Genomic DNA, 15370 nt, shown 5'->3' with positions numbered 1-15370 from the left:
TTAACAAACATTCATTTATTTGAATGTCTCCAAGGAAGAGAGCTATGAAACAATGTACTTATATGTGCATGTATCCCATTATATACACATAATTTTTAAAAAGTTAAAAAAAGAATTCTGGGATTCCTTAGACTCATGTTTAAATCTGTCATTGTAGCTCAACTCTGACATATATTTAACAAATTCTTGAAAGTTGACGATAAATAAAAAGACTTTGAGTGGGTATACTAACATCAGGCATGGTAAGACATTAACACAACAACTGTTAGAAAATCTAGACAGTGGTTCTTGACCTTCCTAATGCTGCAACCTTTAATATAGTTCCTCACATTGTCATTGACCCCAACCATAAAATTATTTCCATTGCTACTCCATACCTGAATCATAATGTGGACATTTTTGGAGAAAGAGCTTTGTCAAAGGGGTTTCGACTCACAGGTTGAGAACCATTGGTATAGAGGAATGCTTTACAAAGGTTAGTCCACCAGGAAATATTTAATTACAAATATATAGAAAGGGGAATTAAGAAAAAATGTCTGCACAGTATGTAAAGAGTGCTTACACTCAACACTAGGAAGATTGAAATGGGGGAAGAGACTCAGAGCAAGTACTGCATGTTCAGGGTCCTGCACTTGAACCCAGGGCTGGGGATGGGTACCACAAACGTCTACATGGATGATAAAACACATGAAATGATGCTGTACACAGTAAATCACCAAGGAAATGCAAACCAGAGCCATAATGAGGAACCACTTCACACCTAGAGGATAACAGAAGAATGACGACCACAGGTAGAGGAAATGGTGCTCCCAGCACCAAACAAACAGCACACACAAGCCCAAATGCTGGTAAGGATACAGGAGGGAAAGGAAAACATTATGTGTACCCAGCTGGTGGGAATGTAAATTAGTCCATGCAGGTTCTTTAAAAAATGAAAAATGTAACTGCAGTATGATCCTGATGCTCCATTTCTAGTTACAGACTCAAAGGAATCTAAGTCAGCACACAACAGAGATACCTCCACACCAATGTGTGGCAATAGGCAGGTCACACACATTTTCTTAGATGTCCCTTAATGAACCAACACACACACAATTTTGCCATTAAGGTAATGAAATTATAATATTTTCATAAAAATAGGTAAAAGTAGAATTCATTATATTAAGCATAATTAACCGGACTGAGAAACACCAAAATCACATTTCCTTTTACACGCCAAGTCTAGACTGAACCATAATAGCATAATCAAGAAAAGCATGGAAGCAGAAAGGCTATTTGAAAAGAAGACTGGAGCCAATCAGAGGGGCTAAGAGAGCGATGTGTTCACAGGTGACTAAGGAGGGAATATCGAGTGACAGGTACGGAAGTCACATAGTGGATTAATAATGCTAGCAAAAACAAAGAAAACCCTAAAAAGAGAATATTCATACCGTGCTGGTGAGAACATCACGTGGTATAGATGCCTTGGAAAACAGTAGCAATTCTTAAAATGTTAAATCAAAGAATTGCCATATCACCTAGAATTTCTGCTACTGAAGAGAAATGAAAACATGCGTTCACATCAACACTCATACACAAGCACTCACATCATTATTTGTAACAGCCAACACAGCAGCAGCCAGCCAGCCAAAGAGCTACTCAGCAATACAAAGGACTGAAATACAGACAGGCTATGACATGGATGTCCTTAAAAACAGCAGACAATGACAAACGGTCACAAGAAACCATGGTTGGGGTGTCTAGAGCAGGGACAGCTAGAGAGAGACTAGGAGTTACTATGGATCAGGAAGTCAGAGTTCTGTGAGCTGGAGAGCAGTCTGGTCTACGCTGCAGACTCCAGGCCAGTAAGGGCACAGCATACTGAGTCCCTGTCTCAAAGAGAGGAAATGGGCTGGAGAGAGATCTCAGACTCTAAAAGCTTGTCTCCCATCTCCCTGTAGGACAACTTTATGTTACTCTCTCTAATACAATGTGAAAATCAGCCCAATCCTAAACTGTTGCAATTTTCTGGAAATATGGCAGCATACAGTAGGGAGAGACAGCTCATACTCTCTGGTTAAGTACTTCACCTTATAAATCTTTATTTCAGAGAGAGCACATACATGACATGTATGTGGGCTGGTTAATTTCCACTAATGAAAGTGGTGTGAGGTGTAATCCCAAAGATGGCTCTTTCTGATTTGAATTTCAAGTTTTGTTTTGTTTTAAATGTTGGGTAAGTAGAGAAAAAAGATAAAATATTAGGGGTAGAAATACAAAATATTGACAATATTGATCATGCTGGTAAGGTTCTAAATTGTCCTGCTTCTTAGAAGTGATTTAAAAAAAATTGTGTCCTTGCTGGGCAATGGTGGAGCACATCTTTAACCTCAGCACTTGGGTGGCCGAGGCAGGTGGACCTCTATGAGTTCAAGTACATCAAGGGCTGTGCAGAGAGACTCTGTCTCAAAGTAAATACATACACAAATAAAAATTGTGTCCTATTTTTACTTTGCCAGGAAAACACCCAGAAGCGAGTCAGTGAAGGCAAGGGTTTACCTGGCCCACACATCCCATCAGAGCCCATCCCCGAGGGACGGGGCTGAAGCAGAGTCACCGAGAACCCTGCTCACTGGCTTGCTCTCCATAGTTTGTACAGCTGTTTTCTTCTACAACCCAGGACCTCCTCCCTGTGCAGGCTGGCACTGCCCTGGGAGGCTGGACCATCCCACACCAATCATTAACCGGGAATACGCCCACACAGACTGGCCTACAGACCAATCGGATAGAGCAATCATCTAAGACAGGCTCCTCCTTCCCAGAGGATTCTAGCCTGTGTTGACAAAACAATACTAACAACAAGAAACAAAAAAGCCAACCGCCCAGCAAAAGAACCTCTGTAGACATCTTTGTGATTAAAACTGTACTCAGTGTACATAGTACAGTAATACATCTTTCTTCAAACAATGACTGTTAATACAGAGCTGCAGGTCTATGCTTTTACAAAGTACTTATCAAAACCCAGATGTATTAGATAGCTCAAAATCCTTTTGCTGATATACTTATCATTCATGCTATTTAAGTTCTTAACTTCAGATTTCCCAAGCAGCCTTTCTTTTCTCCCTTGTATTGTGTGTGTGTGTGTGTGTGTGTGTGTGTGTGTGTGCTGTGTCTTTGTGGGTGTAAGCTGCGTGTGTGCCGGTGCCCTCGGAGGCCAGGTAGGGTGCTGGACCTGTGCGGGAGCAGCAGTGCTCTTGGCTGTGAGCCTGCTCTCCACAGCCTTCATTTCCGGTTGCATCAGACACACACTGATCTGATCACACACCCACTAAAGTTCCTTCAGTGGCAGACTGTCTGAGAAGGGGGCATCTGTCTGCTTCTTTGTTTTCTAGTTATGTGGCTGAGTGCTAGGAAGAATGTATAGTCCTCAGGGTCCAGTCTCAGCACTCCCAAAGGCAACAGGGAGGAGGAGGCTTGGTAATATCACCACACTCAACTCTGGAAACAGGGTGAGTTACATGAAATGGTTTCTGAAGGTTAAAAAAAAAGTCTATTATTAGAATTTGTAGGGATCAACCTATGCCCACGCTTTTACAGTAAGGGCAGTCTAATTTCTGCAAAGATGCTAGTTATGAGACAGACAGTCCTTCAGGACGAGAGGAGAGCTTTACTAGCTCCCTGAGCACAGCTGTGGTTTAGTGTACTTGACCCTTCTCTGTCTATACTTTGATTTGGAGTTAATAGAAAAAGACCTAACACTTTGTGTTTATCATTCATTCTGCAGTGTCTATTTTTGTGTGTGTGTGTGTGTTCTGAATTGTCTTTCTATGTAAAATTCTGATTCCAGTGATAGCAGAACCATGGTGGGCTCTCCCTCAGTCTTCCCAATAAGCTCTGCTCTCCAGTGAGTCACCACCCGCTGAGTTTTAGACAATTAGTTTCTACATATTTGCATTAGTATGCTAAGCTCATAAGCAAAGATAAGACGTGTTTAACATGACTGTTGAATAGCAGTCAACCAAGAACAAATATTACAATTTCCCACTGGAACTCAAGTCCTCACGAAACCCATTTCTCTCCACTGAGCAATGTTTCCTTTACCTATACCCGAAAATAACCCCATGGAGAATATCTTACCTGAAGCTACCATAGACTATAAGAAGAATGGATATCAGAAACGTCGACACTTGGCTGGAATCCACCAAGGAATAGGCCCTGGAGAAATAAGAGGAGAAACATTACCTCACATGCAACAGGTGCTCAGGAGCTCACACTCCTTATAAAAAGTGAGGTGTAAATTAGCATTAGCGAAGTAACATCACTAAAACTCACGAGACACGCTAATTCAGCACGTGGGATACACTGACAGCTTCAGTGTTGTTAGCTAACATTCCTAGGATGGTAAAAGAATGTTGTAGAAACTTCACCTCTGTATGATTATACACATAATGCGTTGGTAACATCCACTACCTACTAAAACTATCCCAATGAAAAAACATCTTGATGCTTAAACTTTTATAGGTTTACAATGAACAACCAATAATCCTTTGTTGGTTTGAGTTAATGATGAGGTAAAGACTACATCTCTTCCCAATGTCTGATTATTGCCATCCGGGTGCAATACAGAGGGTCTAAAACTAGTTACAAGTTTGTACTTTCTTCCCGACTGCCTAAGGAAACTGACATCTCCCTGATGGCTGCTTCTCTTATGACATGGATGGAAGGCAGCCCTGCCATTCCACACCCTCCACCTCTGGTCTCACCGCCAACAACTTAGCGCCTAATCACCTACTCAAAAATCATCTTCTCAGGCATCTCCAGGGATTCCCCATTCACACTACCTAGTCCCGAGTAAACAAGTGTCTTTATTACTTTTATTTTTTTAATTATTTCTGCAAAAAGAGTCTCTCTAGTAGCCCTGGCTGTCCTGAAACTCACTATTGTAGACCAGGCTGGCCTCAAACTCAGAGATCTGCCTGCCTCTGCCTCCTGTGTGCTGGGATTAAAGGTGTGTGCCACCAGATAAAGAATCTGTTATGTTGGAGACTGAGCTCAGTACACGGTGCGCACTTGAAATCAAGTGCTCTATCACCCATCAGCATCCCCTGCCCACTAATTACTAATTCTGACAATGTTTAATGGTGCTTATGGGCAGTGCGGCAGAGGCTGACCTCCTCTAAGTTGGGGTGGTGACTGTGGGAACTGGGAGATGGGGACCTACAGGCGATTCCCTGGTTTCTACTGAGCATCTGAGCAAACAACACAGGAGGGGGAGTCAGAGTGAAGCTTCAGCAACCTGACAGCAAGCCGTAGAGGCAGAGCCCACAGCTGCTCTATGCTGGAAGCTCACAGCTTCCTCCTAAGTCATGGGTGTGGGTGAGTGTCTTAACAGCAGTGGGAAGAGGCCAGAGATGGTGGCCTGAGAACCCTCCAAATCAGAGCATCAGCTGGGAGACACTGCTGGAGAGAGAACCCAGATGGAGAGAGGTGGCAGGCAGGGTTAGACAGCGCTGAGCTGCAATCCATGGCCACCTGGGCTGCTACCCATCGTCTTTCACGCCATCCTTTCCACCCGCAAACTGGATAACAGTAACACTCTACAGAGGACGGGTCAGAGTCAGGGTTAGTCACTCCACCTGTGTCACATGCGGTGGTAACCCGGCAAAGAGCTAATGCGGTGACGAGCATCAGGCAGGGACTGGTAAGAAATTCAAGTTAAGAAAAGATGTAAGACACTGTGTGTGTGTGTGTGTGTGTGTGTGAGAGAGAGAGAGAGAGAGAGAGAGAGAGAGAGAGAGAGAGAGAGTCTGTGTCTCAGTCTGTGTGTGTCTCAGTGTGAGTGTGTGAGTTTATGTCTGTGTGTCTCAGTGTGTCTGTATGTGTCTGTGTGTGTGTGTGTGTGTGTGTGTGTGTGTGTGTGAGTGTGTGTCTCAGTGTGTTTTTTAACCCTGCAGTTCTGAAGAGATGGGCGGCACCCGGCCCTTTCTGTATGCTGACTGTACTCACAGTGAATAAAGAGGGAAGGCTACACGACCTGGCCTTTAGTGGTGCACACCTGCAATCCCAGCATCCCTTCAGATGTGGAAGCTGAGAACCAGGAGCCCAGGACCACACTTGGCTACAAAGTGAAGTCTGATCTATAGGAGATGCTCCCAATGCCAGGCCCCCACTCCTAGTAAGGCAGCCAATGCAACTTTATGTTAAGACATTGGGGTCCACAGTCTATATTTAGAAATTATCATTACATTTATTTGTTTACCTACTTCTGTGTGTATTTGTACACACAGATATGTGAGATCCTTAGGGTTCAACTCTTTCCCTCTACGATGTGGGCTCTGGGGATCAACTCTGGTTACCCTTTATCAGCGACCAGTGCCTTTCTTTACCTGCTGAGCTACCCAGCCAGCCACACAATCAGTTTCTGAGCAGTAGCTACACAAATCTTTCAAGCACTTATGGGTGTATTTTAAACAAACACAATTTAGTCAGAAGCTCACAAGGGTTAGATGGCTCCAACCTCAACAAAATCAAACCTTGATAGCTATAATCCAATCAGAAGATGCCAACTAATGTCTAACTGGGAATTTCTACTTTAACTAATCAAAAAACCTTTCTTTGGGGGGGTGGGGGTGTCTTGCGTTTGGAAACACTTATTTAAACTAGACTTGGTGACTCATGCCTGTAATCCCAGCAGTTGGGAGGGAGGCAGGAAGGTTACAAGTTTAAGGTCATCTTTAGTTACCTAGAGAATTCAATGTCAGCCTGGGCTAGAAAAATGTCTCAAAGGTATCTGTTTGTTTTTGAAAGTCTAAGTATCCCCTGGCTGCCCTGGAACTCCTCATGCAGACCTCTCTGCCTACCTGAACTGTCATCAATGAGGCTCCCAAATCAAATGAGAAGGTAACAGACCTAAGTCTACCCTTTGATAAGCAAAATATCCTTTTTTAAAATACAAAATGCTTCAAGAGAAAAAAAAAAGTAGGATAGACCAAAATCAAAACCATAACAACAACAAAAACTAGGGGGAAATAGTTGTTAGATTAGCGAGTACAGAGAATTTTATTAGTCTTCCACTTTTTGCATATATTTGAAATTTTCAATGATAAAATTTTCCTTTTGTTTTGTTTTAGAGTCATGGCTGAGAAGATGACGTGATAACCCGAGTTCAATCCCCCCAAGTTGGAAGGTGAGAACCTATTACTTACTACAAGGTGATCTCTTACTGCCCACGTCCATGCACTCACATAATAACATTTACAGAAGATTCGGTATTGCTAGTTGTCTGTTCTTTCTTGTTGGAGACTGAACCCAGGACGCTGTACACACCAGGCAAGCACTTCCCTGAGACACACCCCACTTACTCTGGCAAAACCCAGGGCAAAGTCTGAGACAGGCAACAATTAGATTAGAATTAAAAGTATGAGAGTTGGCAAGACAAATCAGCTGGTAAACTGGTTTTGGGACCCAAACTCCTTTCCCTAGAAAGAACAATCTCCAATCCTGGTTGTCCTCCCCAACCCCATCCCTAAGACAAAAGTGCAATTGTTTCAACTCCTACTCCAGCTGACCTGACCCAAAGGGCGGCAGCAGGTCCAGGGGACCCCACGCCTCCTGACTTCCGTGGGCACCTAGCACACGCGTGGTGCACATCACACATACAAGCACACAAAGCCTGCACGCACATAAAGCAAAAGTTATGTAAAAATCACAAATTCTGCTAGAGCAAACTGTTCTGCATGAAAGACTTGAGAGCTGTACCCAGGTTGCAAAGTTGTAAGACTATGCATACGTACGCAGTTCCTAAGAGCAGAGCAAGGAAGGGAACCACCTTTGCGATGTGACAGACCTTACCAAACTGCTCAAGAGGCGTTCACCACAGCAGGGATGGACTCAAGTTCCCGTCTCCTCCATCGCTCTGAAAACTGCTAAGCTAGTATGACTTCCATTGCACTGAATCTCTGATGTACTCACAATTTAAGATTTGGTTGAAAATGAGGTTAGACAACTGCTTATATGACTTTTGTAGATGGTATTTTGAAAAGCAATTTCGAATTGTTCTCTTTCCTGACTAGAGATATAACAAAGAGCTCTCCTCAGGGCTCACTTCTGGATGGTGGTTTATGGCAATGACTTGGCTTTTGTAGTCTTATTTTTTCGAGCCACACTCTCATTATTTAAAAGGTAATAATGGCTCAGACAGGCAGAGAGAATGAAGGGGGAAAGGTAGGTAGCTCTGTCAAGAAAATGGGTGGGTGTTTGGGGAATTGTAGGAAATTTTGCCCGCAGCCTCTTCCTGCCCTCCATCTCAGACTGTCAGAGCATTCCTGGAAATGAATTTGTTGTACCTCAGGCCTTGAGTCTGTTTCAAAGACTGTGAATGTATATTAGAGACAGAAAACTTGGCTGTTTTCTGAAATAAACAAACCCGTATGAAATGCAACAATAAACTACATACATTGAAAACATGCTAAAATCAGTTGGCCTACTATCCTTCACGCAGACAGGGAAAACGCGGGCAGTGATGCATGTCAGGTGATGAGTGGAAACATCTGAGGGTCTGCACAAAAAGCACGCCCTCTCTAACTATAACCCACCAGGTCTTTATTTTAATAGACACGCCAGGAAGTCCTCTGATATCTAAGACGTATGCTGGACTTCAGTAACTCGGACACTTAAATCTATTTCGAGACACTTTTACCAGTGAGTGTGAATAGCAGTGCAAAGTCCTGCCAAGCCAAGACACAGAGAGCACTACTGAGTCACACGCCCCACGCATCCATCTTGCTGCGGTACAAGGAGAGCATTCTTGTACATCAACAAACCGTCCTTTCCTTCCTATTCCAACACTGAAGATGCGCTGCCTCAGAGTTGGCTGTGTGACCATTTACACTCCTTAAGCTTTTATTTGGGCAAGTTGTGGTTTATGGTATTTACTATATTAGAAATTGAATAACTCGATTCTGTAAGTAGAGTACTTGGGAGGTAGAGGTGGAAATTCAGGACCAGCCTAAACTACCTGGTAACATCTCAAAACAAAATACAAAAACCCCAAGAAATTGAGAAGTTTAAAATATTCACTGATTAATTTACTTAAAATGAAATTACTGTATATGAACATAAATAACACCTTAAACGGAAAAATAACATTTTCTAAACAGCACAAAACTGACAAGGGCCTTTTTTCCTTTTTTCTTTTCTTTTTTTTTTTAACATCTCTGTAGGCTTCCTCAGCGTCTGTCCTGAAGCATAGCTGGATTCTCTGTATAATCTACACTTTACCTATCTACCGGCACACTGATAGGCTTGCACTCTACGGTGAAAACCCAGCCAAAACTCAGGCATGCAGCTGCAGAAGAGGGGATGTTTAAACAGTTTTTTTTTTTTTCCCAAATAATAGGGGTGGGGTAGTTTTCTCTGATGTTCAAGGGGTAATTTGTTGGTTTTTATTTATTAAGACAGGGTCACACTATCTATCCACTTTAGGCTAGCCCTGAAATCACAATCCTCCTGCTTTGGCCTCTGGGATTGCAGGCATGAGCCACCACACTTGACTAGAGTGATTTTCATATAGGTGAGATTTGAAATCCTCTCTATAGAATAACCACAATGACAAGAATAGATTATATCTGAACTGGATGGCCTATTTTGTACTCTGGGTGACCTTTTAATCCACGGAAGGTTTTGTAACATGATGTATTGATTGTAACATGATTAAACATGATGTTTAATACGGATCAGGAGAAACAAATAGGCCGAATTAGATGTTTGTTCAGGGAGAAGTAACTTACAACATAGACAGATGAACACCAGCAGGTCCCTGGTTCCAAGGATGCTTCCTGATGTCCTCCTGTCCCCATGCTGGAAGCAGGAGAGCTCACAGAGCCCCCCTCCTCAGCCTTAGTTCCCCCAGGTAACGTCTGCCCCTGTCTCCACCCCCAATGGGCACGGTCTGTGCGGGTGCGGGTAAGTGAATATCTCACTACAATGATGCAAGCAATATGTAAGCTGCTGGTGCACTAAATTCCTAAGTTCTTCTGAAAGTTGTTCAGTTTTCCTTACACAATATTTGGAAATTCCTATCTGTTAAAATCATTCCTGAAGCTCGTGGCAGTAGATAAAATCCCCCCAAAACTCTTATTTCTATTTGAAAGCTCGAATTTTACCATTAGCAAGACTTATTTTGCCTTGAATGTAGTCTGTCTACCATATTCTTACAAGTAAAACTAGCACCCTCCCCCAAAAGGACAGCAGTGTCTACCCCAGCGAGTGGCCACAGCTGCACAGGCGCTTTGCTAGAGATGAGTGATGACGCCATGTCACATCCCCACTTTCTCATTAAAACGTGTATAAGGATTGAGACTTAACTAAGGAATCTTTATCGATTCATCAAGAACATTCTAGGGTGAAATTGGCCTTAAGAACAAAAGTTGCACGCCCACTGAACAACACCATAAGTATGCCAAGGTACAATGAGGGGCCACTGGCTTCACATGACCACAGTGGATTTATTTTAGGGGCCACTGGCTTCACATGACCACAGTGGATTTTTATTTTAGGGGCCACTGGCTTCACATGACCACAGTGGATTTATTTTAGGGGCCACTGGCTTCACATGACCACAGTGGATTTTTATTTTAGGGGCCACAGGGTTCACATGACCACAGTGGATATTTTTAGGGGTCACTGGGTTGTGAACCACAGTGGGGCTTTGCTGGTGGGTATGTAGGTAACTCCAAACAATACAGGCCATTGACATTTTACATTTCTTAGTACATGTATTCATTCTGTGTGTCTGTATACATGCATGCACATGTTTGGGAGGGCATGGGTCACAGTGTGGTATGAAGGTCTGAGGACAACTTGCAGGAACTGTTTTTTTCCTTCCTCTATGTATGCCCTGGAGATGGAATTAATCACAGGATCTAGGTCTGATTCCCAGCACCCACAGAGCACATCTACAATTCTAGTTCCAAGGCCTCTAGCACCTTCTGCCCTCATGAGGCGCAAGGCAGACTCACAAAGTACAGATATACAAGTGAGCAAAACACTCAGACACATTACAAGCCTAAGCATAAATCTTAATGATTAAAAAAGGGTGTTGGTTGTGACAGTAAGCACCTTTATCTGGTGAGCCATCTTTCAGCCCAAACATTTTGTTGCTGTTGTCTTATGAGACAGGGTTTCTCCGTGCAGACCTGGAACTCACTCTGTAGACCTGGCTGGCCTTGAACTCAGAGATCCACCTGCCTTGCCTCCCGAGTGGGATGGCCTGGCTAGCCCACCATTTTGACTTAAACAACTTGTCTAACATTATAATGCCCATAATAATTATTTTCCACATTTCCCCTCACTTTTTGGGGTGGGGGGGATTCCAATATGGACTATGCCACTTAGTGACACTTTGGTCAAAAACCACAGACAGCTCAAGTCAGTGCAAGCACAGCCTGAGATGTCTGCACAATGACACTTCTCACAACAATTACACAATGTGTCTGTATTCTAAGCTTGACAGAACCAGTGTCTTATCAAATAAAAATTTAACAAATCAATCATCTATGTGCCAAGTACAAAGAGTGAGTAGAGCACTCAGGAAGGTCGCGATACACACGTATGAGGACACACAATATCAGGAAGGTCGCGATACACACGTATGAAGACACACAATACAAAGCAGCAGAATGAAGTTTAGGGAGCAGGAAAGCACTATGGGATGGGGTGGGTTACCACACTTCAGGGGACCAGCAGACTACAGGCAAGGGTTACAGCCAACAGAGACTAGTCCAATCCCTTATGTACTGCTCAGGCTGCCACTTCAGTCTGCAGACACTGCCATGTCCTCTTGTTTTCTCAACAAGGACACCTGGCTATGACAGCCAGTAAGTTAAAGGACAACCTGCCCCTTCCTCCCTGTGGATTAACTTTTACAGCACCCACAATCTGTTAACATCCTAGAGTCAAAACATAAGAGGACTCTGTGTGTGTGTGTGTGCGCGCGCGTGTGCGCGCAGCATCCTAGACTCAGATCATACGACAGTGTTGCCAAGTTTCAAAATATCATCATCCCTTTGTAAATATCAAACAATTTATTGTTTCTTATTGTAATTTTTACATCACTTTATACCTTACATATCAAGCAGGACTATCAAACATTTCTTGGAAGCAACATACACAAAGTACACTGTATGTTAGCCCGGCATTTACAAGCCAACATGGAGAAAAAAGAGCACTTCCATCAATCATACCAATGACTGAGCAAATTCAGATGAAAAAAGATAGACTCCAAGGCAACAGAGATGAACTAGAGTTGGTTTGTGCAAGTTCTTTACCGGTGTCTGCAGATAAGGACGGATGTGCAGAGCAGAGCACACGTGGAGGCCCTTGCTACAGTTCTTCCCTGTGATGAGCCTGTGCTCCCTCAGGGTACAGACGCAAAAGCATGTCCTTTTTAGTTGTGTCGTGAGGCTATATCCAGCCACACAGCTAAAGACTGTCCTACCCTGACTACCACAGACCAGTAAATGTAAACTGGAAGAGTATGGCTATCACATCACACTATTCAAACCACTTACTCACTGGAGGAAAAAAAAAGCTGTTTTTATGCCTTTATTCAAAACCGTTTTAGAACTGACCAGAATAAGTCTTGAAAACTTGCAGAAATTTATACTAGTCACGGTTCTCTACAAGAACAAAACTGTTAGAGTGAATCTATAGCACACATAAAAGGGGATTTATAAGAATGGCTTACAGGCCTGTGACAATGCCTGTCTGTCCACCAATGCATGGAAAGTCCAAGAATCCAGGAGTTGTTCAGTCCACGGGGATGGATGTCTCAGCAGGCCCATGAACCCTCACGAAGTGGGCTCTAACGCCAATGGAGGCGCGGAGAACCAGGCAGAGAGCAAGCTTCCTTCCTCCATGTCCTTCATACAGGCCAGAGGGCATCCCCAGGTTGAACATGGGTCCCCCCACTTCATAAGATGTCATACATCATGACTGAAACAACTCCTGAGTGTCTCAAAACTTCTCATAAAAAAATAATATAACCTGGGTATGCATGTTCCCAAAGAACTGGGAGCAGGTGCTCAGATACACCAATTTCCGTAATGAGTGTCATTCACAGCCCCTCAAGGGCAGAAGCCAGCCACTGACCTGTGAGTGGATAGGCGTGGGTACACATGTGAGTGCCAGTTGGATGTAGGAAGGAGATCTGATCATGTTACGAAAGAATAAGATTGGTTTCACTCACATAAGGGATCTAAAACATCAAATTCTTAGAGATAGGAAGGGCGGTGCAAAGGAGGTCAGGATGTGTGAGTCACTGATATGTGCAGTTCTGGGGGCGGACAACACTTAGGGAGAATAGCTACACCAAACATAACTGAACAGACTACTGCCTCTGAGTTGTACTGATCCGTAGCCAATATGGTAGTGTTGAAGTTTTGGTTCTGTATACTGTATCACAATATTTTTTTTTTAAATAAAAATTAAGGGGGAGTTTAAAATCACTTCTCTTATAACCAGCGGCATAATTGGCTTTTACCATTAAATCTTGTTTGTTTGTTGTTATTGTTTTCCCTGAGACAGGGTTTCTCTGTGTAGCAGCCCTGGCTGTCCTGGAACTCACTATGTAGACCATGCTGGACTTGAACTCAGAGACCCACCTGCCTCTGCCTCCCCAGCAATAGGATCAAAGGTGTGCACCACCACTGTAGACAGAAGTTTCTATCCACGCCAGTCCCACAGCCATTCAGTCCCAAATAAACACACACAGGCTTATAGTAATTATAACCGGCCTGTTGCTCAGGCTTATTACTAACAAGCTCTTATGGCTTAAATCCATCCATAACTCTTATCTGTGCTCAGCCTCGTGGCCTGGTACCTTTTCTCCGTAAGGCGCTCTCATCTTGCTTCCTTTGCTTCTGGCTGGCGACCACCTTTCCTCTTCCCAGAATTCCCCCCATCTGGTTGCCTATTGTCCCTGCCTGGCTACTGGCCAATCAGCATTTTCCTGACAAATGTTTACAGAGTACAAGAGCACTGTCCTACAGTGCCACCACCGTTGAGTCTTACTGACGAATAGCCTGTGCCATTCAGTGACGTCAGAAACAAAGTCTAGACTGTAAGAAGACACTGCATCTTCTTTGGTGCTCACCCTCCTGCACAAGGCGGAAAGGGGCGAGTCATTAAAGTCCTGAAACTTCTGCTGCTTGTCTGTTCTTTATCAAGATTAACTAGAAAGCTGAAAAGGAGTCTGTTCTGTGGCTGTGAAGACACGCCATGACCAAGAATGCATGGGATTGGGGGCTTACAGCTCCAGAGGGTCCCTTTCTTGAGACAAGCTGGCCTCTGCTTTCTTATGCAGTTGAGGATGACCTCAAGACTTTCAATCCTCCTGCCTCTGGAGTGCTGGGATTGCAGCGTGCAGCAAGGATGTTGAGGGCTGACTTGAGAATCTAGTGGTCGTCTACTCCTACTGCGTTAAATGTGGCTAACACTCAAGTCCGCGTTCATTAATGGAAGGTATGGACAGTGCAGCACTCAAAGACTACAAATGCTCTGGCTTTGCTGTCATCACTGTCCCCTGATAGTAAATGCTTATACTAAATTCATTTTTGAATCTCAAATTTCCCTTGGCTTCATCTACAAGCATCCACAACAGTGGCTTCCCAATGTAGCAAGGTTCAGGGTCTATTTTAAGGTACCTGGATCATACCAAGGGCTGAGTGACCACAGGGAATGGAAATAGGAAGGCTAAAATAAAGCTGATACTATGCAAACACTCAGCAAATTGCAACACAGTCAACGAAATCTTTAATTTTTCCATGTGCTTACTTGTATATTGTGGTGGGGGGGGGTCACGTGTGTATTTGTGATTTAATTTTCCCAGTGCTTACTTGTATATTGTGTGGGGGGATCATGTGTGTATTTGTGGTTTAATTTTTCTATGTGTTTACTTGTATATTGTGGGGGGCTTGTGTGTGTATTTGTGGTTTAATTTTCCCAGTGTTTACTTTTGTATTGTGGGGGTCGTGTGTGTTTTTGTGGTTTAATTTTCCCAGTGTTTACTTGTATATTGTGGGGAGGGGCTTGTGTGTGTATTTGTGGTTTAATTTTTCCATGTGTTTACTTGTGTATTGTGGGGGTCGCGTGTGTATTTGTGGCTCCCTCTCCCTCTCTCCCTCCATCACACAGAGGCTGAGATAAAACTCAGGGGAGGCAAGTGCTTTCACACACAGAGCCGCCTTGCTGACCACTCAGTGTTCTTAGACAATGATTCTCAAAGCAGATTCTGTAAGACAAATGTTTGCTAATTTCATTTTTCTTTTTTTGGTGGGGGTGCTCACCCACACACATGCTGAAGGACTTCCTCAATCCCTCTCCCCCTTACTTT

General features: G+C 43.5%; 1 protein-coding gene across 1 annotated transcript in view; it reads right to left on the bottom strand.

Moving 5' to 3' along the window:
* Nucleotides 1-15370, bottom strand: part of Sppl3 (signal peptide peptidase like 3) — a 76561-nt gene that overhangs the window by 26164 nt on the left and 35027 nt on the right. The window contains exon 2 of the mRNA XM_051176486.1: nucleotides 4117-4194. Coding sequence (XP_051032443.1) covers nucleotides 4117-4194 — 78 coding nt within the window. The remainder of the gene's footprint in view (nucleotides 1-4116; nucleotides 4195-15370) is intronic.

Source organism: Phodopus roborovskii, unplaced genomic scaffold (genome assembly GCF_943737965.1).
Source record: "Phodopus roborovskii unplaced genomic scaffold, PHOROB, whole genome shotgun sequence".
Taxonomy (NCBI): domain Eukaryota; kingdom Metazoa; phylum Chordata; class Mammalia; order Rodentia; family Cricetidae; genus Phodopus; species Phodopus roborovskii.
Note: the sequence above shows the minus strand (reverse complement) of the source record. Positions and strands in the feature narration are given on the sequence as shown.